Source organism: Solea senegalensis, linkage group LG14 (assembly GCF_019176455.1).
Source record: "Solea senegalensis isolate Sse05_10M linkage group LG14, IFAPA_SoseM_1, whole genome shotgun sequence".
NCBI lineage: Eukaryota > Metazoa > Chordata > Actinopteri > Pleuronectiformes > Soleidae > Solea > Solea senegalensis.
In genome coordinates this window covers 74,072-96,688 of record NC_058034.1, presented here as the reverse complement: position 1 = coordinate 96,688, position 22,617 = coordinate 74,072, and the positions used below count along the sequence as shown (strand labels likewise).

The window sequence follows — 22,617 nt, the reverse complement described above, 5'->3', positions numbered from 1 at the left end:
AATGTCCAATAATCTAGTTGTTACTAGTCATAAATGTCCATAATTCAGTTTTTACTTGTCATAAATGTTAATAATTCAGTTGTTTCTAGTCAAAAATGTCCATAATTCAGTTGTTACTAGTCTAGTCCAAATATGTCCATAATGTCCATTGTTACTAGTCAACAATTTCCATAATTAATTTGTTACTAGTCATAAATGTCCATAATTCAGTTGTTACTAGTCATATATGTCCATAATTCAGTTGGTAGTACTAGTCATTTATGTACATAATTCAGTTGTTACTAGTCATAAATGTCCATAATTCAGTTGTTACTAGTCAAATATGTCCATAATTCAGTTGTTACTAGTCATTTATGTCCATAATTCAGTTGTTACTAGTCATAAATGTCCATAATTCAGTTGTTACTAGTCATATATGTCCATAATTCAGTTGTTACTAGTCATTTATGTCCATAATTCAGTTAAGTTACTAGTCATAAATGTCCATAATTCAGTTGTTACTAGTCATATATGTCCATAATTCAGTTGTTACTAGTCATTTATGTCCATAATTCAGTTGTTACTAGTCATAAATGTCCACTAATTTGTTAATAGTCATAAATGTCCATAATTAATTTGTTACTAGTCATAAATGTCCATAATCTTAGTTATAATTAAATGTCCAAGTTTCAGAGTCATAAATGTCCATAATTCAGTTGTTACTAGTCATAAATGTCCATAATTCAGTTGTTACTAGTCATAAATGTCCATAATTCAGTTGTTACTAGTCATAATGAAGTCACAGATATGTGTAACTCTAATTCCAGACAGCGTAACTTGGTGATTAAATGTTAAAAATGTTAATTAATCCAGGATTACGAGTTAATCCTGATCTTTCAGCCGCTGCTCGTGTTGATGACGTCACTATGGGCGGGTACTACTGTTACACCGTCCAGGTTTGACTGACGTGTGTTTAAGCTAATCACATGTGCCAGTTTCGACGGATTCAGCCAATGAGCAGCGTCATGAGGCAGTGGCGACCAATCAGGAGCGAGCCCGTGTGTGTGTGTGTGTGTGTGTGTCACAGTAAACACTCTGTCGTCACTGATGGTGAGTAACTTTTGTACTTTTTTCACTTTATATCGCTTCGTGTTTATAAAACAACAACATTTACACGCGTTTGTTCGCGTGTCGTGCTTTTAAACTCACGCACAGTGTGTTTACATGCTAATGCTAGCAGCGGATTAACGGTGTTTGAGTCGCTTCCGCTGTGCAGCAGCGTTAATAACGGTGAGAAAAAAGTTATTAAACTTATTGTGAGTCGCTTTGGATAAAGGCGTCTGCTAAATGCCATGTAATGTAATACAAAGTCATCATTTCACGCAACGTTTCTATTTTAAATTAGAATAAAATCAATCCGAGGTGAAAATTAAACCCACATTTTATTGTTGGAGAAGTCAAATTAATATTTTAAAGATACGATTTACGTTAAATTTGAACCAGAAGTTATTTTTTTTAAACTATTAAAGATTATCTGTCATGTTGTTATTTTAATAGTTCATCAGGTAAAATTAATGTTAACATTCTAATATAACTAAACTGTATTTAACTGAAGTTTTAGATCCTTCTAGAAAGAAGTCATTTAATTTTATGTCAGAAAACAACAGGTGTTCATATTATTTTGTCCAATTTAATACTGTAATAATCTGACTGCTGACATTATTCAGTTGCCTAAAGTAAATTCCAGCTCACAATGTTCTTAAAATATGTATATATGTATATGTATAAATATGTGTGTTTGTGTGTGTGTGTGTGTGTACACACACATATGATTCTGATTCTGATAGAATACTCCAGAATACTCCACTTCTTCCTCAGGTGAACCATTAAATTACTAAATGAATCATCAATTATTAGAGTAACTCAAACTATAAACCCTGATTACTGATTCTTCTGTCATTGAATATTTTCTGGTTTCTTTGCTCCGTAAAACAAAGAAATCATTCAAACTGAATCACTTTTGAGAACATCATCATTTCATTTCGTTTGACAATCACTGATCAGTATTCCTTGTCTCTGTGTTTCTCTGCTCCTTTGCTTGTGTTTCATGTCCTCATGTCTTCATTTCAGATGCAGTTCATGCTTCTGTTCAGTCGTCAAGGAAAGCTGCGGCTGCAGAAATGGTACGTGCCCCTGTCTGACAAAGAGAAGAAGAAGATCACCAGAGAGTTGGTGCAGACGGTTCTGGCTCGAAAGCCCAAGATGTGCAGCTTCCTGGAGTGGAGAGATCTGAAGGTCGTCTACAAGAGGTCAGTCCTGAAGTCCTGAGATCACAGATGATCACAGATGATCACAGATGATCACAGATGATCACAGAGCAGAGACCTGTCAATCATCTCCGAGACAGAGTTGTAGTTTCTCCTCTTTATCATCACAGTCAGTGGACCAGTAGGCCGACAAACAAGCCTAAAAACAATAATTATTTTCTTATACATTCAACAACCAGGCAGTATAGGTATGTAGGTAGGAAGGTTGTAAGAAGGTTGTCTGTAGGTTATAGTAGGGCTGTACAATAATACGATGATGATATGTATCGTGACAGACACTTCCATGATATCAGTAGAAAAAACGTTTGATAAAGTCACTCAAAACAATAAAGCGCTTGTAAAATAGACAAAGCAGGTTTGGTTGCATGAACAAACTCAGCCCCTCCCTCGTAACCAGCAGCCTGTAGCGTGGTCAGAGTCAAACAGCCAATCACTGAACAGTCACATCCTCTTCCCCGTGTCTCACTCACAACAACAGCAGTAGCATGTGAACATCGAGTGAGCGCTGAGGGCGAGGAGATCACGACCGAGAAAAAACGACGAGATTTGTGGTTTCTTAAAGTCCGACCACAGTCACGCCAATGTCGTCTACAAATGACACCAGACGACCGTAACCACCAAGAGCTTATTACTTATTATCAACAAACCTATTCTACCATCTTTGTCGATTGCACGCGATGTACGGTACGGCCATCATCGAGATACTGTTAAATACACTGTTGCTGGGCAACACATAACAAAAATGTACATGCGTATGTACAACACCAGGTATATTATCAAATATTAGATAAATAATATATTATACTGTCTGAGTTTCTGGAGCATTTTCTGCAGATTCCTGCCGCTAGTTTCATAGTAGTTTGTCATGATGAAGGTGACGTGGTTTTCTCCTCCAGCACACTGACCATGTGGCTACTGTTATACATTGTGATGAAAAGCACGGGCGCTCGTATATTGATTGTACTGATATTTTGTTCCAAAAGTCGTCGAGAAAATAAAGGGAACCACATTTAATACGGCCCTGGAGGGCGGGAGTGGACAAACCCGGTTGAAAGAGTGCCCACCCGTATGCGACGCTCCTTGAAGTACAGCGAACGCACCCACCAAGAAGCAGGGATAATCTGATTGGTCAACACCAGCCGGCCTTCTGACAGTGTTGATGCACAAAAAGCAAAGAGCAGAGCAGAGATCCACGAGCACAAGTAGAAGAAGAGCTCAGGAAATCAAAATGACAATGAGATAGGAAGTAACCGCCATACCCCATGAGTTACCCCACATAGGTAGGCGGGGTCACACCCTGGACAGTTCACCAGTCCATCACAGGGTCACACACATAGAGACAAACAACCACTCACACCTATGGTCAATTTACAGTGTCCAATTTACATAATCCCCATATTGCATGTTTTTGGACCGTGGGAAGAAGCCGGAGAAAACCCCACACACACACACACACACACACACACACACACACACACACAGAACATGTGACCTCGATGCAGAAAGACCCTTGTTCCAACTGGGGCTCGACCCAGTGCTAACGAGCGGTTAGCACTCTTGCCTTTGCAAGCCACCAACCGTGTGGTTACACATATATTTATAATGAACAAATAAAGTTTTCTGTTTTGTCTTTGCTGTTTTATAAAAAATAAACCAGATTAAACTTTGTTTTTTTCAGTTTTTGTTAAAGTGTTGAGTTTAATTTTCTCTGTCGTGTGTGAGTGTGAATGAGTCGTGGATTCTCCTGACCTGGATTAACTAAGCCAATCATCACATTCTTAAAGAGCCTAAAGGATTAAACAGGATAAAGAGCCTGTGTTTGTGTGTGTGTGTGTGTGTGGGTGCATACTACAACTAATAATAGTAACATATACAGAGACATCAGATACAGAATACAGAGAAAAAAAAAAAAACAGAGCAAATGTTGTTGTTTACGTTGTCTGATGATGTACGTTGTTCGTTGTCTGAGGCTGTTGTTTATATTGTGAGGCTGTTGTTGTTGTCTGAGGCTTGTTGTCGTTGTCTGTTGTTTTATTTGTCTGAGGCTGTTGTTGTTTTTTGTCACTTGTCTGAGGCTGTTGTTTATGTTGTCTGAGGCTGTTGTTGTTGTGTACGCTGTTGAGGTTGTTCTGTGTTATAGGCTTTTGGTTGGGCTGTTGTAGGCTGTTGTTGCGCTGCTTTAGAGTTTGAGGCTGTTGTTGTTTACGCTCTGGGCTGTTGTGGAGTGTTGTTGTTTAGGCGTTGTTGTTGTACTGTTTATGTTGTCTGAGGCTGTTGTTGTTTGTTGTTGTCTGAGGCTGTTACTAGGCTGTTGTTTATTGTGTTGTTTTCGTTGTTGAGGCTGTTGTTTATGTTGTTCTGAGGCTGTTGTTTATGTTGTTTGACGCTTGTTGTTGTTGTTTGTTGTTTAGGCTCTTCTTGGTGCTGTTGTGTGTTTATGTTGTCTGAGGCTGTTGTTGAGGCTGTTGTTGTTGTTGAGTTGCTGTTGTTATTGGGCTGTTGTGTTGTCTGTTGTCTTTATTGCTGTGAGGCTATTGTTTAGGCTGTTGTTTACATTGTTTTTACATTGTTTTTTTGCTGTTGAGGCTGTTATTGTTCGTTGTTTGAGGCTATTTGTTTACCTGTTGTTTGTCTTGAGGTTGTTGTTGTTACTGTTTGCTGTTGTTGTTTGCTGTTGTTTAGTGTTGTTGGCTGTTGTTTATGTTGTCTGAGGCTGTTGTTGTTGTTTGTACAGGCTGTTGTTGTTGATTGAGGCTGTTGTTGTTTAAGTTTGAGGCTGCTAGGGTTGTTGTTGTTGCTTGTTTCTGACGTTGTTTGAGGCTGTTGTTGTTTACGTTGTCTGAGGCTGTTGTTGTTGTTGCTGTTGCAGATATGCCAGTTTGTATTTCTGCTGTGCTGTGGAGAACCAGGACAACGAGCTCATCACTCTGGAGATCATCCACAGATACGTGGAGCTGCTCGACAAATACTTTGGCAGCGTGAGTTTCTGCTGACTCCTCTCATTAAAGGGACACTTCTGGGTTTTTATTGCAAGCTTATGTCAAACACTCAGATGGTAAAATCTACATCTTTATTTAAGAGCATGTTCACGTCTTTATCTCACTGTCAACAGGAAACTGACGTTTGTAAACCACTCACTCTCCCACACCAAATTCCACAGAGAAAATCAGTGATTTTAGCTCACAGAGAAACAGGAGCTCCCTCATGTGGTCACTTTGTGTCACTGAGGTCAATCCAAACAAAGGATTTACAAAGCTGAACTCATAAAATAACACATGTGAACACAATGAAGTGACAAAATAAGATATTTGAGGCAGCAGTGGATCAACAACTCCTGTGTGTGTGTGATGTTAAAATCACTGATTTTCTCTCTGGACTTTGGTGTGGGAGAGTGAGTGGTTTACAAATGAACAAGTGAATAATGAGCATGTGTTTTGGATGAGTTTAAAGCTGTGGTATGTAACTTTGGTCCATGTTTGTTTGTTGTTGTTCTGCCTTTGTTGGATCTTCACGAACACAACATGATTTGTCCTTCATCTGAAAACAGTGGAGCATCAGTGTATGAGCTGCTGTGAAGTTACATGAGTTTTGATTTGTTACTGGTTTTGTTTGCTGTCAGGTTTGTGAGCTGGACATCATCTTCAACTTTGAGAAGGCTTACTTCATCCTGGATGAATTTCTCTTGGGCGGCGAAGCTCAGGAAACGTCCAAGAAGAACGTGCTGAAGGCCATCGAGCAGGCCGACCTGCTGCAGGAGGTAAGACGTCCAGCCCCACCCACCCCCACTGTATCTTTGTGTGGTTATTGTTGACTCTTCTCTGTTGTGATCTTTTCAGAACGTAGACTTTCAGACACGTCTGTTTGCAGGTACAGTGTGTTGTCAAGTTAGATCAGTAGATTCAGATCTGAGTAGATTCACCAACACAAACCTGAAACCAGAGGAATCAGTGTTCAGGCTAAAGCACAGCCCTACGCTAACTAACCATGTGATTACCTGGGGGGTATTCCATCAAGCAGGCTAAAGGCAAAGCCAAGCTTAAATGGCCAAGTCTGGCTAATATGAGTGAGAGTTTGGTTCCATCAAAGAGGCTGAGATTAGCCCCAACTCAGTAACCATGGAAACTATGACTCTGGCTAAGCCTCAACCATGGCTAAGCCATAACTGTGGCTCAGGTTTCCGTTCCATCAATCTGAGCCTCAACCCTGTTCCACCAAGGTGTCTAATGTGAATGCCAGCCAAGTAACCATGGTAACTTATGCTGCCGGGCAAACCTGGTCTGTAGCAGGCTAAAAGTGAAGCTTAGCACCATCTATGATCAAAGAATGTCCAATAGACAGAAACAGAGACACACAACTGTCATGGAATGATAAAATAATATGTAAAACATAAACTATATAATAAAATGTATTCAAGAAATTATTTAGACTAATAATTATATATTATATATTATATAATATTAAGTACATTAAAGAACATTATCACCCAAATAAAATATAATAAAAAACAAGACACAAATAAATACAAAATTAAAATAATTAGCAAAAAAATTCTTTTAATGTAACAAGGGTTAGGGCCTCTGATTGATAGGAGATAGATGATTGATTTGCTGTCACCTGCATTCACTTACTGTAATAGGGGTCCTCGTCTCCATTGAATTGCTTGATTTGCTAAATGATTCTAGATAAATAATCGATAGATCTGTCATATGATTATTTCCTATAGAATGATAACCAACATTGCATTTCTTCATGTAATAATCTACCATCAATTGTATGATAAATGTGATGAGTCATGTAAAATACGTTGATTAAATGTAGCCTATTATTATCAAGAATGTAGGCACGGCAACTTTATATAGTACATTTTAGCACAAGGTGATTCAAAAATAATAAAACGTTCCATGTTGAATTCCCTGCGCTTATGACGGCAGCATGCGCATTTCACCGCGAATGTTACCGCCCACCAGTAAGTTTACTTGGAGAGCTCCACCTGAGCTCCACCTTGTCCCTGCAAGAGTGCAGGCGAGGGAGGAAGAGCGGTATTATGTCAACGCGGAGGGACAAGTGTGCTGTTGATGGCTGCACAGTGGAGCACAGTGTTTTACAGAGGATTTTATATATGAAGCTAATGTGCCGGATAAAGTCAGCAAACGTGTGTTCGTGTGTTCGCACCACTTCACATCAGACTGCGGCCAGCGGTCGCCGTATTTAGTCAGCGACATACAAACACAGACATTGTTAAGAAAAGGTCACATAGAGGTCATAACTGACCATTTGACCACACGTCCTAATTAAACATATTTGTTCAGTACGTCCTCCATGACCGGAGCACAGACTCAGTCTGATACAGTCACATACAGCAGCTGTTTATGCAGCGATTAGCGGTGGATCAGCGGTGCTGCACTCTCTGTGAAAATCAGTTGATCGCCAGCTCCGGAGCATACGGTCACCGATCTGATACTCACATACAGAGGCAGTTTATTCAGCTCGCCGCGCGCCGCTGGTGATCAGCGGTGCTGTCCCTGTGTTTTTAACTGATTTACAGTTGGACAGTGTTCGGCTCCATCCTTATGTAGGACGTCTCTTCCTGTGACGACACTCTCGCTGTTTTCTGCGCACGCTGCCATGTTGATATTGTCAGAGAACTAGTTGAGGGAGGGGGAGACGAATAGAGCTGTAAAGCGCTGTGAAGAGGACAAATCAGAACCCCCCTGGAAGAAGTGGGTGTGTGTTTGCCTGTGTCTCATTTGAATGTAAAGGGACCATGCACGAAAACCGAGCGTTCTGAAAGGGGCGGGTTTAGCAGGGTTATTGAACTTCTATGGTGCTTCATCCTTATGGTATTTTGACCATAAATGAAAATGATATAAATTCTATACAATTGGCCATGCAGGAAATAAATGACAGCTATCCCATCGATTTGCATAACATTCAGTTGAATGTTAACATTACTACTAGGGCTGCCAAATGATCAAATATGGAGAATTTCACATAAACTGCAGTGAAACAATAATGTTATTTTAATTATGTTCATATGAATGTTACTTATTAGGGCTGTCTTTTTGTTCTTTGGGGATTTTCCTTTTAATTTTAGGGATTTGGTTGCATTAATAGATCCACATAATTGATTAGTTTAAAACAAAAACCATCAAGAAATCAATTGGTAGATTATTATCTACATATATTTTGTCCCTTTGATGGAGGATTTATAAAACATGATAATGCTGAAATTTTCTTTGTCACTTACGCATTCAGCCTGTCGGCAATATTCTGCCACGCCACATCCCTCGCTTTATTGATTGCCGCGATATTGCCCTTCTTTCGGATTATGTGGCTGTAATCCTCATATACCTCCATGAGAAGTGGTTGCTCCGCTGCGGAGAACATCTCTGCACGCTCTTTTCTCTTGCTTTTTGGCATTTTCTGCACTCGACTAGAATGGGCTTTTTATTTTCCCTGTGGGCGTGCACAAGTTGAGACTTAACAGTTGAGGCTTGACTAAGCGTCAGGTGGAGTCAGCTGATTTCACTTGATGGAACAACTTGGAGCTAGATTGGGAAGTGGAGCTTAGTCAAGCTTCAAGCTTACACCTAAGTCTGGCAATTCTTAGCTATGTTGATGGAATACCCCCCTGGTGAAAACCTTCAATGTTTAGGTTAAAAACAAACAAACCTACGGATGAGAACACGCACACATCCACTTACTCTCAGGTCCAGAGCTTTGAGTTTCTCCTGGAAAAACATACAAATATTTTTCTTTTTTTCACCAAAAATCAAGAGAAGACAAATCTGCGGAGACGTGAATGCAGGTCAGCAAAATGTGATAAAATGATTTATAATTCATGACTGAAAATACAAGTATAAGGTCCTTATGTCCTGTTCAGTTCTGTGTAACTTATGTGAAGAAAATGTATAATCAAAGGATGGATATTTCGCTAAAATATTACTAATAACTGGCTATAAATGGAGTGGGAAAAGGATCAGTGGGCACAGATTGTCGAGGAAATGATGTAAGATGACACAGCGTAAGACTACAGGAAGCTTAGTTTGAAGAAAAATATTGAAATGGACAAAATTCAAGAACAGAGACAAGAGGAGTTGATTAATGGCGTTTTTACTCGCCACGCCATGGTTTAAGTAGTGTTTCCACAAGCATAGTACCTGGTACCAGGTACTGTTTTTAGAACCTGCTCTGGCGAGGTTCCAAAAGCGTGCTGAGTAGGTAACTATGCGATGATTGGTCAGAGGGCCGTCACAGGACGTGTCGTCCCACACACACAGTGTCTGTGTGTTTATCTGTGGTCAGGGAAGTTCACTCAGCAGGGAGTGTCACTAAATACAGTGTTCACATTTCCTGGTCCCCCACCACCCTATCACATCTGCAGTCTGATGACGAGAAGAGGGGCCAACATCTGTTTGGATCTTCTGAAGGATCCGGTGACTCTAACCTGTGGAAGAGAAACACAAGCTGGTGGAGCAGTCCAAGAACCTCCAGGAGAACATCTGCCCTTTACTCGATGAGGTGATGAAGATGTTCTGCCTCACTGATCAGCAGTGCATCTGTTATCTCTGCTCTGTGGACGAACACAAAGACCACGACATGGTCTCAGCTGCAGCAGAGAGGACGCAGAAGCAGAGAGAGCTGGATCTAAGTCGAGAATAAGTCAAGCAGAGACTCCAGGACAGACACAGAGATGTGAAGGTACTTCAGCAGGAGGTGGAGGCTCTCAGTCTCTCTGCTGATAAAGCCGTGTCTCCTGCAGAGGTGAAGCTCTGACATGAAGCAGCAGATCAGATCCAAGCAGGAAACCGAGGCTCAGGAGATCTCTGAGCTGACGAAGAGAGAAGCTGAACTGAAGCAGCTCTCACTCCCACACGATCACAACCAGTCTCTCCTCAACTACCGCTCACTGTCAGCACGCAGTCCATCCACACACTCGTCCACCATCAACGTCCGTCCTCTGAGACACTTTGAGGATGTGACAGCGACTGTGGCAAACTGCAGGACGTCCTGACCGAGACATGGACAAACATCTCACTGGCTGTGACTGAAGTAGATGTTTTACTGACAGAAGCAGAACCAGAGACCAGAGCTAAATTCTTCAGATATTCACAGGAGAGGGTCTTCCGGTCGACTGCCGCATAGAGTAAACGCAACATGCGAGCGCTCCTGCCTACTCAGCGTTTTTTTTCACTTATTCACTCCTTTATTTTGCAAAATTACAATTGATATTGAGCTGTTAACTTCTCTTTAACCCACGTTTGCTTCAAAATGACTTCACACCGCAGCAAGTCGGGAAAAAAGACGACCAAGCCACTAGCTTGACCATGGAGGCTATTTCTGAGCAGCACAGGCGGTCGCTAGCTGACGACTTTAAAACGTCTTTCAAACAGCTGGAAAACAAATTTGACGAGGTTCGCTCCACAGTTGACAAGCATGGCCAGCGCCTTTCGTCTCTAGAGCTTGCTGCGGAGGACCTGAGTCAGCATGCCAATGAGCTGGAAAATGTATGCGCTAGCCTACAGGAAAGCAACTCCAAGCTAACGGCTAAAGTTATCGACTTAGAGGGTCGCGGCAAGGATCTTCTGATCTACGAGGCCCGCCGTAGAGGGAAGCTGGAGTACCGCGGCCAGCAAGTCTGAGTTGTCCAAAACTACAGCCCTGAAGTTCAAAGCCAGCGAGCCGAGTACAGAGGAGTCATGGGAGATGGGGGCTCATACCATCTCTCCTCTATCCCGCACAGCTCCGCATCACACTTCCTGACGGAGACAAGAAGTGGCTACGCTCGATGGATGAGGTGCGGGCAATACATGGATGGCCTGCCTCCATCTCTTCCACCGTAAATGTCTGCTTGATGACTATGCCTGGCTGTGTACAACCGCTAACATGCTATCTTTACTCTGACCATTACCCTATACGATTTCGGTGATCAGACCACAGCTGGTATGGAGCAGCTTTCTTAACCATTAGTATCACACTCACCCTGGCTGTAGGTATGTGAGTATATCACCCAACCTTTAACTCAGTTTACTGCTACATCTCTTATAATGACTGTTTTAAAGAGCTTGCTGCTACGTTCTTTGGCAGTTGTCTTGTTGTGGGGTAGGTGAGGGGTGTCTCTTCCTATGCCAGTACTGGCTTATTATCCTACACAAGCCATGTACAGCTCATTCCTGCTTTATTATGTCCTTTATTCTCCTGGAGTTTTGATTTCTCCTGTATTTATCGTTCTGCATTTTCAGTTGTAGACACTGGATAGATCATTAAACGTTAGCTAGAATATCAAGGGTTTAAATCATCCTGTTAAAAGGAGGAGAGTATTTTCACATATAAAACAATTTAAACCAACATTTGTCTTTTTGCAAGAGACACGCATTTGTGGTTCTGATAACACTCGCCTGATGTCGCAGTGGGCGGGGCAGCACTTCCATTCCTCATTCCAAGCAAAGGCCAGGGGGGTTTCAACCCTTGTTGGTGCTTGCTAATGTCTAATGTCTATGCTCCAAATCTTCTCTCCTGGATTTGAGCTCCTACTCTTTTATACTTGGTGGGGATTTCAAGTGTTGGACCGGTCTTCATCCAACCCTGTCTCAATTAGTGGGTCTACCTCATTCATTCAATCGTTTCATTCATTTTCGGTGTCTCTGATGTATGGCGTTCCCTCCATCTGAATAACAGCGAGTACTCCTTCTTTTCGCAGGTTCACCATACCTTCACTAGAACTGACTACTTTTTCATTGATAATGAACTGATACCATTGGCACGCTCCTGTGCTTATCAGGGCATAGTGATGTCAGATCATGCTCCTGTTGTGCTAGCTTTGGCACTGCCTGACCTTCAAGTTAAAAAACACTGCCGCTTTAATTCAACTCCCCTGTCAAACTTCATGAAAGAACATATATCCTTCTTCTTTCAGACAAATACCTCCCCGGATACATCCAGTCTTGTAGTTTGGGATACTTTTAAAGGAGACATATTATACCCTATTTCCCCAAGTTAAAATAGTTCCCTGGTGTCCTAATGAACATGTCTGTGACTTGCTTTGGTCAAAATACCATAAGGATGAAGCATCATAGCAGTTCAATAACCCTGCTAAACCCGCCCCTTTCAGAACGCTCGGTTTTCGTGCATGGTCCCTTTATATGCAAATGAGACACAGGCAAACACTCACCCACTTCTTCCAGGGGGTTTCTGATTTGTCCTCTTTACAGCTATTCATCTCCCCCTCCCTCCCTCTCTCTGACAATATCAACATGGCAGTGTGCGCAGAAAACAGCGAGAGTGCCAGCACATTAGCTTCATATATAAAATCCTCTGTAAAACACTGTGCTCCACTGTGCAGCCACCAACAGCACACTTGTCCCTCCGCGTTGACATAATACCGCTCTTCCTCCCTCGCCTGCACTCTCGCAGGGACAAGGTGGAGCTAAGGTGGAGCTCTCCAAGTAAACTTACTGGTGGGCGGTAATTGATAGTGCAGTCTCTAAAATTATTATTTTTGTGTTCAAAAATTTTTGTAATAGTTTCTGACGAAAAAACCTCTAACATTTATGATATTTTCGTCCTTCGATCTTTCTGTATTTCAATCTTTCTCCCTCTCTCTTTCTTTCTTAATAGGTTTTTAGTAGTAGTTTTACTGGTAGTTTAATAGTAGTAGTAGTTGGTGGAACAAATCAGAGAGTGCAAAGAACAAATCAGGGAGCATCAGGGAGTGCAAAGAACAAATCAGGGAGAACAAAGAACAAATTAGACGACTTTATTAAGGTTCCCTTGGGGAAATTACAAATCAGGGAGCACTAACAACAAATCAGGGAGCACAAAGAAGGAATCAGTGAGCACGAAGAACAAATCAGGGAGCACAAAGAAGGAATCAGTGAGAAGAACAAATCAGGGAGCACAAAGAAGGAATCAGTGAGCACGAAGAACAAATCAGGGAGCACAAAGAATAAATCAGGGAGTGCAAAGAACATATCAGGGAGAAGAAATCAGGGAGCACAAGGAACAAATCAGGGAGAACAAAAGAACAAATCAGGGAGGGAACAAATCAGGGAGTGCAAAGAACAAATCAGGAGAACAAATCAGGGAGCACAAGGAACAAATCAGAGAACAAATCAGGGAGCACAAAGAACAAATCAGGGAGAACAAAGAACAAATCAGAGTGCAAAGAACAAATCAGGGAGCACGAAGAACAAATCAGGGAGAACAAAGAACAAATCAGACAAATCAGAGTGCAAAGAACAAATCAGAGTGCAAAGAACAAATCAGGGAGCACAAAAGAACAAATCAGGGAGAACAAAGAACAAATCAAAGAACAAATCAGAGTGCAAAGAACAAATCAGGAGTGCAAAGAACAAATCAGAGTGCAAAGAACAAATCAGGGAGAACAAAGAACAAATCAGGGAGAACAAAGAACAAATCAGGGAGAACAAAGAACAAATCATAGTGTGGTGGAGTAGATCCTGTAACGTCCTCTACCCATAATGCATCTGTGTGTTGATTGATTTAAATTTTCTTTGTTCTGATAAAGGTGTGATGGTCCCGGGTTTGGCCTCAGAATCTTCTGGTCTTTTCCAGAATTAAATCATTGAGGTGATTTTTCTGTTGGAGAGGAAACAAATGTGTGTGTCTCTATGTGTCTTTGTGTAGTTGTGTGTGTGTGTGTGTGTAAACAAGACAATATTTAAAGGCACTGTATGCATGTTAGTTAGTAAAGCTAAGCTAAGAGCTTCCTGGTTCACTCATCAGAACATGTTCACGTCTCTGAACTCTGAAAAACATCCACAGTGTTAAGATGAGGGAGTTTTTCTGGCTCAGTGTTGCCCCCTGTCTGCTGCTCTGTGTCCTGCATGTCCTCTGAATGAATGTCCTGGTGTTTTTCTGTGTGTTTTTGTTTCCTGCAGCCCCGACATGAGTTTTTCACTGTGCCTGTGTACTGACGTGCTGCTCCTCCTGCTCCTGCTCCTCCTGCTCCTCCTGCTCCTCCTGCTCCTCCTGCTCCTCCTGCTCCTGCTCCTGCTCTGCTGCTGTATACTGAGCTCTTCACCTCCTGGCACTTTTCTCTCTCTCTGGACATTGTCACTGTTTTTTTTGGACACATCATGATCTTCTCACTCGAGACGTCTCATCAGTGACGTACAGTGATTTTAACATCACACACACAGGAGCTGTTGATCCACTGCTGCCTCCATCAATAAGTTCTAATTAGATATTATAATATAAAATATAATATTTTGTCACTTAAAGTCCTTTGTTCTGGTTTTCGTCAGTGACACAAAGTGACCACACGAGGCAGCAGAGGACCAGCAGCTCCTGTGTCCCTGCGAGCTAAAATCACTGATTTTCTCTCTGGACTTTGGTGTGGGAGAGTGAGTGGTTTCCAGTGAGATAAAGACGTGAACATGTTCTTAAAGATATTGTAGACTTAAATTGACGCAGATTTTATTACACAGTCTTATGTTAAGGGTATCAAATCAGTTGTTTTTTCCTTTTTTTAGTACCTCATACAACCACACTATTCCTTTAATGGGGTCAATATTAAATAAATATTTGCACTTATTTACACAGAATTGTGTGTACATGAATAATTAGCCTTGCCTTCAGACTGATTTATCGGGATTAAAGTATTTAAGATGTTTAGATGTTTATATTTAGAGACAAATTATTATGTGATTATTTTAACATTTTTAACAGAATTGTTAATAAATTGTTTCTCATGTGTTTGTGTTTATGCTGCTTTTTTCACATATGACAAAAAAAAAATATCATTAAAATGCTAGAGTTCCAGATCTTTAACAACAAAACACGCAGTAAAATCTGACACAAAGTGTAAAGTCACATTCATGTTGTGTGTGTTTGTTTGTCACTGCTCTGATGCTTCTCCTGGTTTAGGATTCAAAAGTAAGTTCTCTGTGTTTAATATTTCAGTTAAAAAAGTCAGAACTAAAACATTCACGAGCTGAAATAAAGTTTATTTAACACTGAGTTTAAGTTCAGGTGAACTTGATGACTAAAGTCAGGATATTATAGCTTAGATTTGGATTAATTTATGTTTGGTTTAGATTAAAGTTGAGATATTGGAAAGGTTTAGATTTAATTTAAGGTTTAAGGCAACTTTAGATGGTAAGGTTCAGATTATGTTTAGATTTAAATTGAGATTCAAGGTAGTTTTTGATGAATTTATGTTTGGTTTAAAGTTTAGGTTCAGATGTAAGGGTTTGGGTTAGATTAAACTTATATAATAAAATACACTTCTTATGTTTTAATGGAGCTGAAATGAAACAATGGGAAAGTTTCAATGGGACATTTTTGGACTAAAGGGTTTGAGTGTCAGACAAGAACACACAACCAAATGTGTCCTGAACAGTCCCTACATGTTCAAGGAAGAGTCATGACTTCTTTTTGTCGCTGTGTGTGACGTGTTTTTCTCTCCACAGGAAGTAGAAACTCCTCACAGTGTGCTGGAGGAAATCGGTCTGACGTAAACCATCTGATCTGTGACGTCACACACGTTCACCTGCCGACCTGACCCCTGACCTTTACACACACACACAGTCAGTGTTTGTTTACATCCTGCTGTTTATTTGTGAGTGAGGACGACGACGTCACTGCTGCTGCTTTTTAAACCTCACAACATCTGAAATGTATAAATGAAATCCATAGAATAATATATATACATATATATGTATATATATGTATATATATACATATATATGTATATATATACATATGTACACATATATGTATATATATATGTATACATATATATGTATATATATGTATATGTATACATATATATGTATACATATATATGTATACATATATATGTATACATATATATGTATATATATGTATATGTATACATATATATACATATATATGTATATATATATGGTGTATGTAAAGGTAAAGTCAAACAGTATTAACATGAACAAAACCAAAGATTAAAACTGTTTCATCTTTGAAAACTGAGCATCATCAGCATTAGTGGTTCATCATCATCAAATCAAAGCAAAGAACAATAGACTCAGGGACAGCTTCTTCCCCAGAGCTGTGAAAGCAATCGCCCCCCTACAGTGAAAACAATTTGCATCCCTTCTACACCCACACACACACACACACACACACACACACAAGCAGCCACACACAAACCCACCTTCTCACACACCCCTGCTCAACTCTCCTTAAACCTGGACCAAGTTGCACTAAACTGCACTTAGTAGTTTTATGTACTTTATATATTATTTAAATGTCAACTATTTTGTTGCGTCTTATTTAAGTGTTAAGTCCTTCGTTATTTTTATTGTGTACCCCAAGCCGGGAGTCTTTCATTATGTCCTCATAATGACAATAAAAACGTCTTGAATCTTGAATCTTGAACACTGGCTCTGGGACCACAGATGAGTCAGAGGGAGAGGTTTTTTGGTCCCAAACCTTTAAATTAATCAGGTTTATTATGTGTATATGTTTTCAATAAAGTTAATTAAATTAATTAATTAATTAATTAATATATTAATTAATTAAATAAACGTCTCTTAATAACGGTTTGTTTACCATTTAGCATTGATAATAGGCATCAGAGATTAGTCACAGATCATGCACAGATTAGAGCTCATCAGGATTAATAATGTGATTTGAGCTGTGCTAGTTTTTCCATCAACGTTTAGAAAGTTTGGGAAAATTGTCAAGATTTTCCCAAACTACAGTATTTGTGATATTGTTACTATAACTGTCAAAATTTACTTTACAATCTAATACAATCTTACATTTTGTTAAGAAATAAATAGTTTTCAGGTTAATAAAAGGGACATTTCAGAGTGTTTGTGATGTATTTGTGCAAATGTTATAAAAAATGTGAAATAAAACTGCCAGTGTTTTGGGGGCGGAGCTTTAACCAGAGGGACAACAGGAGGGGGCGGGGCTCCCCACTTCACACTCACGACTACTTCTCCACACACTCACAACTTCACGCCACGTGTAGACCCACGTCACTCCCCATTACTTCAAAATAAAATCACTGCTTACACTATTACACCATAATACTCCCTTTCTTTGAGAATAAAGGTTGGACTACCTTTGTCTCTGCAGGTCTTAAGTATGTAACTAGTAAAGCAAAACAATTTCACAATCACATTTCACTCTTTCTCTCGTTGTTAGGTTTTTTTAGAAAATAGATCACATATCAAGTCTCTGCGGCTTTCTAACCTCTCTCTCACACCTGGGGGGTATTCCAGAAAGCGGGTTATGTGAGAACTCTGAGTTTGTTAACCCTGAGATGAGGGAAACTCTGAGTTATCCGTTCCAGAAAGAGAGGTAACTTAAACTCTGGGTCTGTTACTGCGGTAACTTACTCTGTGAACATAACCTGCTCGCTGGCAGGTTTACTATAAGAAACCCAGAGTTTCTACCTGTCTTCTCCCACACGAAGAAAGCAGTTAGACATGGATTGCCCATTCATTAGAAATCCAATCGACATCGAAGCCGTATTGATTAGAAATGCATAACGTTGTGAGAGAATCTTCCGACCCAGATTAGACGTTTTGATTAAAAATAAAAGACAAATTCACATGTGATTTGGTTCTTCTTTATTCATTAAAAGTACAAAAGCAACAGTCAGGATTTGTAATATAGTTCCAACTATTAACATATTTCACATATTCACCTGTTTCACCATGACAATGCACCCACCTCAACTGGCGTTCAACTAATAGAATTTACAAGTCTGTTTTTCTGATTTGCCGGTCCAGGTACACCATTTCTTTCTCGTTTTTTTTGAATGGTTTTCATTAGGTGCACCCTGTACAACTCTTTTACCGGCAACTCGGAAACATATGGACGACATTTAATTCCTGCAGTTCTACATACAGATTTAACATGGTATTGACCGAAAATCTCACTGTGTCAAGCTGTGCTCTAGAAGTTGATGGACCCTCCTCATGGTGATGCCCAGCCATGTTCTGTTGAAGGACAAGAATGTGCTAGTTTGTCCATTATCTATGCTCATCACTTCAGTGTACATGTCAAACTCCAAATTCCACTCAAGAATGTAAATGAATATGAATGGGTCGAGCAGTGCCAGTAGCTATACATAATATTAAGACACACTTCAGTAGGCCCCTCCGGATCTCTCCCTGTGGCTGTCTCCTCCTCCTCCTCCTCCATCATATATATTTGTTAAAAAGTAGGCTATATATATTTTATTTTTTTATATAAGTTTTATTTTTTTAAAAAGACATCAGTGTATACTTGCATCTGATGTAGGCACTTGTGTCCTGGGGGGTGACAGGCTCAGATGAGCTTCCCCCGGGGATGCCTTCAGCCACAGGGCGACCCCTGTATTGGCTGAGAGCCAGCTCCTCAGCCTCTGACAGAGGTGGTCCTCCACCCGTTTTTCGGGCCTCTGCCTTCTTTCTGATGGCTGAGCAGAACTCAATGTTTGCAATCTGAATTAATATTTACGTTACGTTTAATAGCCTAAGTCAATTAAAAAAAAAAAAAAAAATCAACTTGTTCTTACGGTTAAATGTTACGTCAGTGGAATAGTACATTCAAACTTACGTGTTGACTCGGGCAGCAATTTTCTCCCATGCGGTCTCTCTCTCCTTGAGCGAAATATGTGCTCATATTCTTCATAGGCCAGTATAAGGCTCTCAAACTCCTTCGCACTGAAATAAGTTGATCTTTTTTTTTCTCGGTTGTCATGGTGACTCGTGGTATCGGGGCTCCATTGATGATGGCTTTTTATAGTGGTTGTGCACGCGCGTACCTCGAGGTTAACATACTCAGAGTTGATTGAACTAACTCAGATCAGCTGTTCTGGAACTGGATACTCAGAGTTTCCCGACTCAGAGTAAGTCAACTCAGAGTTCAGGGATAGACTCAGAGTTTGTTGAACCTGCTTTCTGGAATACCCCCCTGGTCCGCACAGACTCTGTGGTGGGGCCCTCTCTGCTGGGCAATGTCGCCGCTGATGGAGCTGGTTCTGGTGTAGGTGAACTGTCTCCCACCGGTGGTTCGTCAGCATCCACTGCAGCAACACTGTTGGTCTGCAGTGGCACCAAGTGATGCCGGTTCCTCCTCAGAGTGCCCTAAGGCCTGTGGATGATATAAGAGTGAGGGGTGTTGTGTGTAGATAGCAACGTTGCCCTGGACTCGTGCATCGGTGATCCACACATCCTCCCCAGGTACGAGTGGCTCCAGGTTTCTCGCACCGCGTCTCTCTTTTCCATTTCTTTGGCTGCCAGCGCGTCATAGTTTATTTAAGGTTAGACTTAAAACTTTCCCTTTTGATAAAGCTTATAGTTCGAGCTGGTTCAGGGAAACCTGGACCATCTCTTAGTTATGCTGCTATAGACCTAGACTGCTGGGGGATTTTCCTGTGGTACACACACATTCACTCTCTCACACTCAGGATATGAATATGACTTTTTATATGTCATTAACCTTGTCTCTTTCTCTCCCTAGTTTGTGTCTTCCCTTCCTTCCCTCTCTCTCTCTCTGTGTTCTCATCTTGCAGGTTGCAGGATCCAGATCCAGTTTTCGAGGCTATCCATATCATACATATCATCACCATTATTATTATGTTATAATTAAAAGTCGATATCATTAACTGTATAAACTTGTAACCTGATACAGTTGTTGTGTATCTGCTCCTGGTCTCTCTCTCTCTTCTGTCTCTACCTCATCCCCCTCTTGTCCTTTCTCTCCCCCCTTTCTGTCCCTCACCTCTCCACTGGCCCCCATTTTCCTTTCACCCCAAACGGTCGAGACAGATGACTGCACATCTCTGAGCCTGGTTCTGTCAGAAATTTCTTCCTGTTAAGAGGGAGTTTTTTCTCTCCATCAACAACTCGGCTGGGCTATAGCCGTTCTGTAGAGGGGTTGCTCTGTAGGCCAGCAATGCAAGTGTTGTGTCAAAACCTGGTTCAACCTGGTGTGGCAAAGAGCCACAATCCCACCAACTAACAGATCCCTGACACTCCAAACCTGCAGGAGGCAACCACATCAGTGGTGGAGCCCCAGGTAACAGGAAGGAAGTGCCTGAGGAATACAGGAAGCATGGTATGAAATGTTTGGAGTTGGTTCAGTCAGTTTGCTTTCTCCTGGAGACGCCTCACAGCCACAGCTCCTGATCAACAATTGAAGACACCACTGGTATAGTAGTGTTGAACTAAGTTTGGAGGCTATGCTTCCCAAACGCCTTTGATATTGTGTTTGTGGATGCAATGTTTATTTAAATTGAGTAATTTGGAAACTTCCTTATATGATTTATAATGATAGAGATATTGATTTGTACTTTGTACTTGTGCTTTTGTTACTGGTACTTTAGTCATAACCTTTGGTGTAGCTTTGTTACTTTAATGATTAACATTTTGGTGTGATTTGAGTTATTTAATCTGAATAAGTCTTCATTTATCAAGTAAAATTAACATTATTATTATCATTTATTATTTATATTAAGAAGTATGAATTGAAATGATATGCTATTAATGGCTTTGTTTATCTGTTTATCCTAGGTTATTAACCTATTCTGTTACATCCTGTTCATCCCATTCTGCCCCAAAATAAAAAACTTTGAACAGAATTGAGTTGTCCATCGTCGTCCTTCAACAGTTGATCAGCCGTTTTTCAAGTTTGGGCAGAGCTGTGGCCAACAAATACACACTAAAACAACATATAACTTGACAGCAAGATATGGGTCTGATGCCTTTGTTAGCAGGTTTTTCACTATTTGTACAGTGCGCTCTGCCTCCCCATTGCTCTGAGGAAACTTGGGGCTGCTTGTGACGTGCACAAAGCCATACTCTGCTGCAACGGCTTTAAAGTGGCTACCTGAGAACTGGGGTCCATTGTCACTGTTGAAAAATTCACAAATTCCATGATGAGAAAACATGGATTTCAGGTACAACACCACATCCCTGGACCTTGACCGTGGACCAATTTCCACATACCTTGAGAAATAATCTACTACTAGTAGACAGGTCTTGCCTTTCAATGTGGACAGGTCAGCTCCCAAGATTTGCCAAGGCCTGTCTGGCATCGAGATAAGATGTCGACTGTCCACAGGCTTTTGCCATGGACAAGATTGACTGTATAGTTGTACCTCATGAGTCGCATCCTTAATCTTTGGATTCTTGGTAGAAGGTCATCCAAAGCTTTCCCTCCCAACTCACCAACAGCTTATGGTCCGTTCCAGCTTGAATGGTCTCCCCAGGATGAAATAGCTGAACCTTTCACAAGCCCACGTTGCAGCCAATGCCTCCTTCTCTACTTGAGCGTAGCGCTGCTCAGTTGGCGTCATTGACCTGGACGCATATGCCACAGGTGACCACCTGGCATCGCTCTTCTGCAGGAGGACTGCCCCCAGGCCAAAGGAAGAGGCATCAGCAGGGATTTTTAGTGCACTGTTTGGTTTGTGCAGTGCAAGCACCGGTGTGGATGATAGCTCTGTTTTTAACTGATCAATGGCTTCACTCCATCTGCTGAAATCACATGACCCGGGAATCTGACTGATCTCACATGGACAAATGTGTGAGCTCACATTTGTCCATGTTGAGCGTAATGCCGGCCTTTTGTGCTTTCTCTAGCACCACATGTAGCCGCATGTCATGCTCGTCCTGCGTCTGTCCCCAGACCAGGATGTCATCCATATGACACAGTACCCCCTCCAGGCCACTAGTCACTTCTGTCATCATTATTCTTTGAAAGTGCTCTGGGGCAGAAGCTATACCGAAGGGTAGCCGGTTTAAATAGTAGTGCCCAAAAGGCGTGATGAACGTGGTGTATTTGGCAGATTCTTTTGTCAATGGTACTTGCCAAAAGCCCACATTGGCATCTAATTTGCTGAATACTGTTGTGCCAGCTAACATACCCAGAGTGTGCTCGACAGAAGGCAGGATAAACTTTTCTCTGCATACTGATTCATTCATTCTTGTGAAATCCACACAAATGCGAACAGTACCTGCTTTTTTTTGGCACTACCACCATCCCGGCGCACCAATCAGTCAGCTCCTCAATCTTGGTGATTACGCCCATCTTCTCCATATGGTCTCCTCCTTCACGGTGCATGGAGAGAGAAGGGCACAGCCTAGACCCAAGCCACTACACAGCTTTGGATACTGTTGTTTCACAGATTCCATGGTGATGCTGTCAACCCTGCACACAAGCTGAAGCTGTTCTATGGCAGGCCTTCCCAACAGTGCAGTATGCAGGTCTTCTACGACATAAAGGTCCTCTATGGCTGTCTTTTTGCCACTGCACAGTATTTCTCTGGCTACACCAAGGACAGAAAGTGCATTGCCACCTGGCCCAAACA

At 41.2% G+C, this 22,617-nt stretch overlaps 1 protein-coding gene across 8 annotated transcripts; it reads left to right on the top strand.

The window, feature by feature from the left end:
* The first annotated feature begins 1,064 nt into the window (after nt 1-1,064).
* LOC122781005 (AP-1 complex subunit sigma-2-like) lies at nt 1,065-15,958 on the top strand. Of its 8 annotated transcripts, XM_044044483.1 has the most exons (8): nt 1,065-1,089; nt 2,110-2,288; nt 5,176-5,284; nt 5,926-6,063; nt 6,143-6,173; nt 13,834-13,895; nt 15,195-15,203; nt 15,740-15,958. In XM_044044483.1, exons 1-6 carry the CDS (start codon nt 1,087-1,089, stop codon nt 13,884-13,886), a joined length of 513 nt encoding a protein of 170 aa, XP_043900418.1. In that variant the 5' UTR covers nt 1,065-1,086; the 3' UTR covers nt 13,887-13,895; nt 15,195-15,203; nt 15,740-15,958. The 8 variants fall into 8 exon arrangements, with proteins under 8 accessions (XP_043900418.1, XP_043900419.1, XP_043900420.1 ...); XM_044044484.1 differs by lacking the exon at nt 15,195-15,203; XM_044044485.1 differs by lacking the exon at nt 15,195-15,203 and having other exon boundaries at nt 13,834-13,924.
* Nucleotides 15,959-22,617: the final 6,659 nt, after the last annotated feature.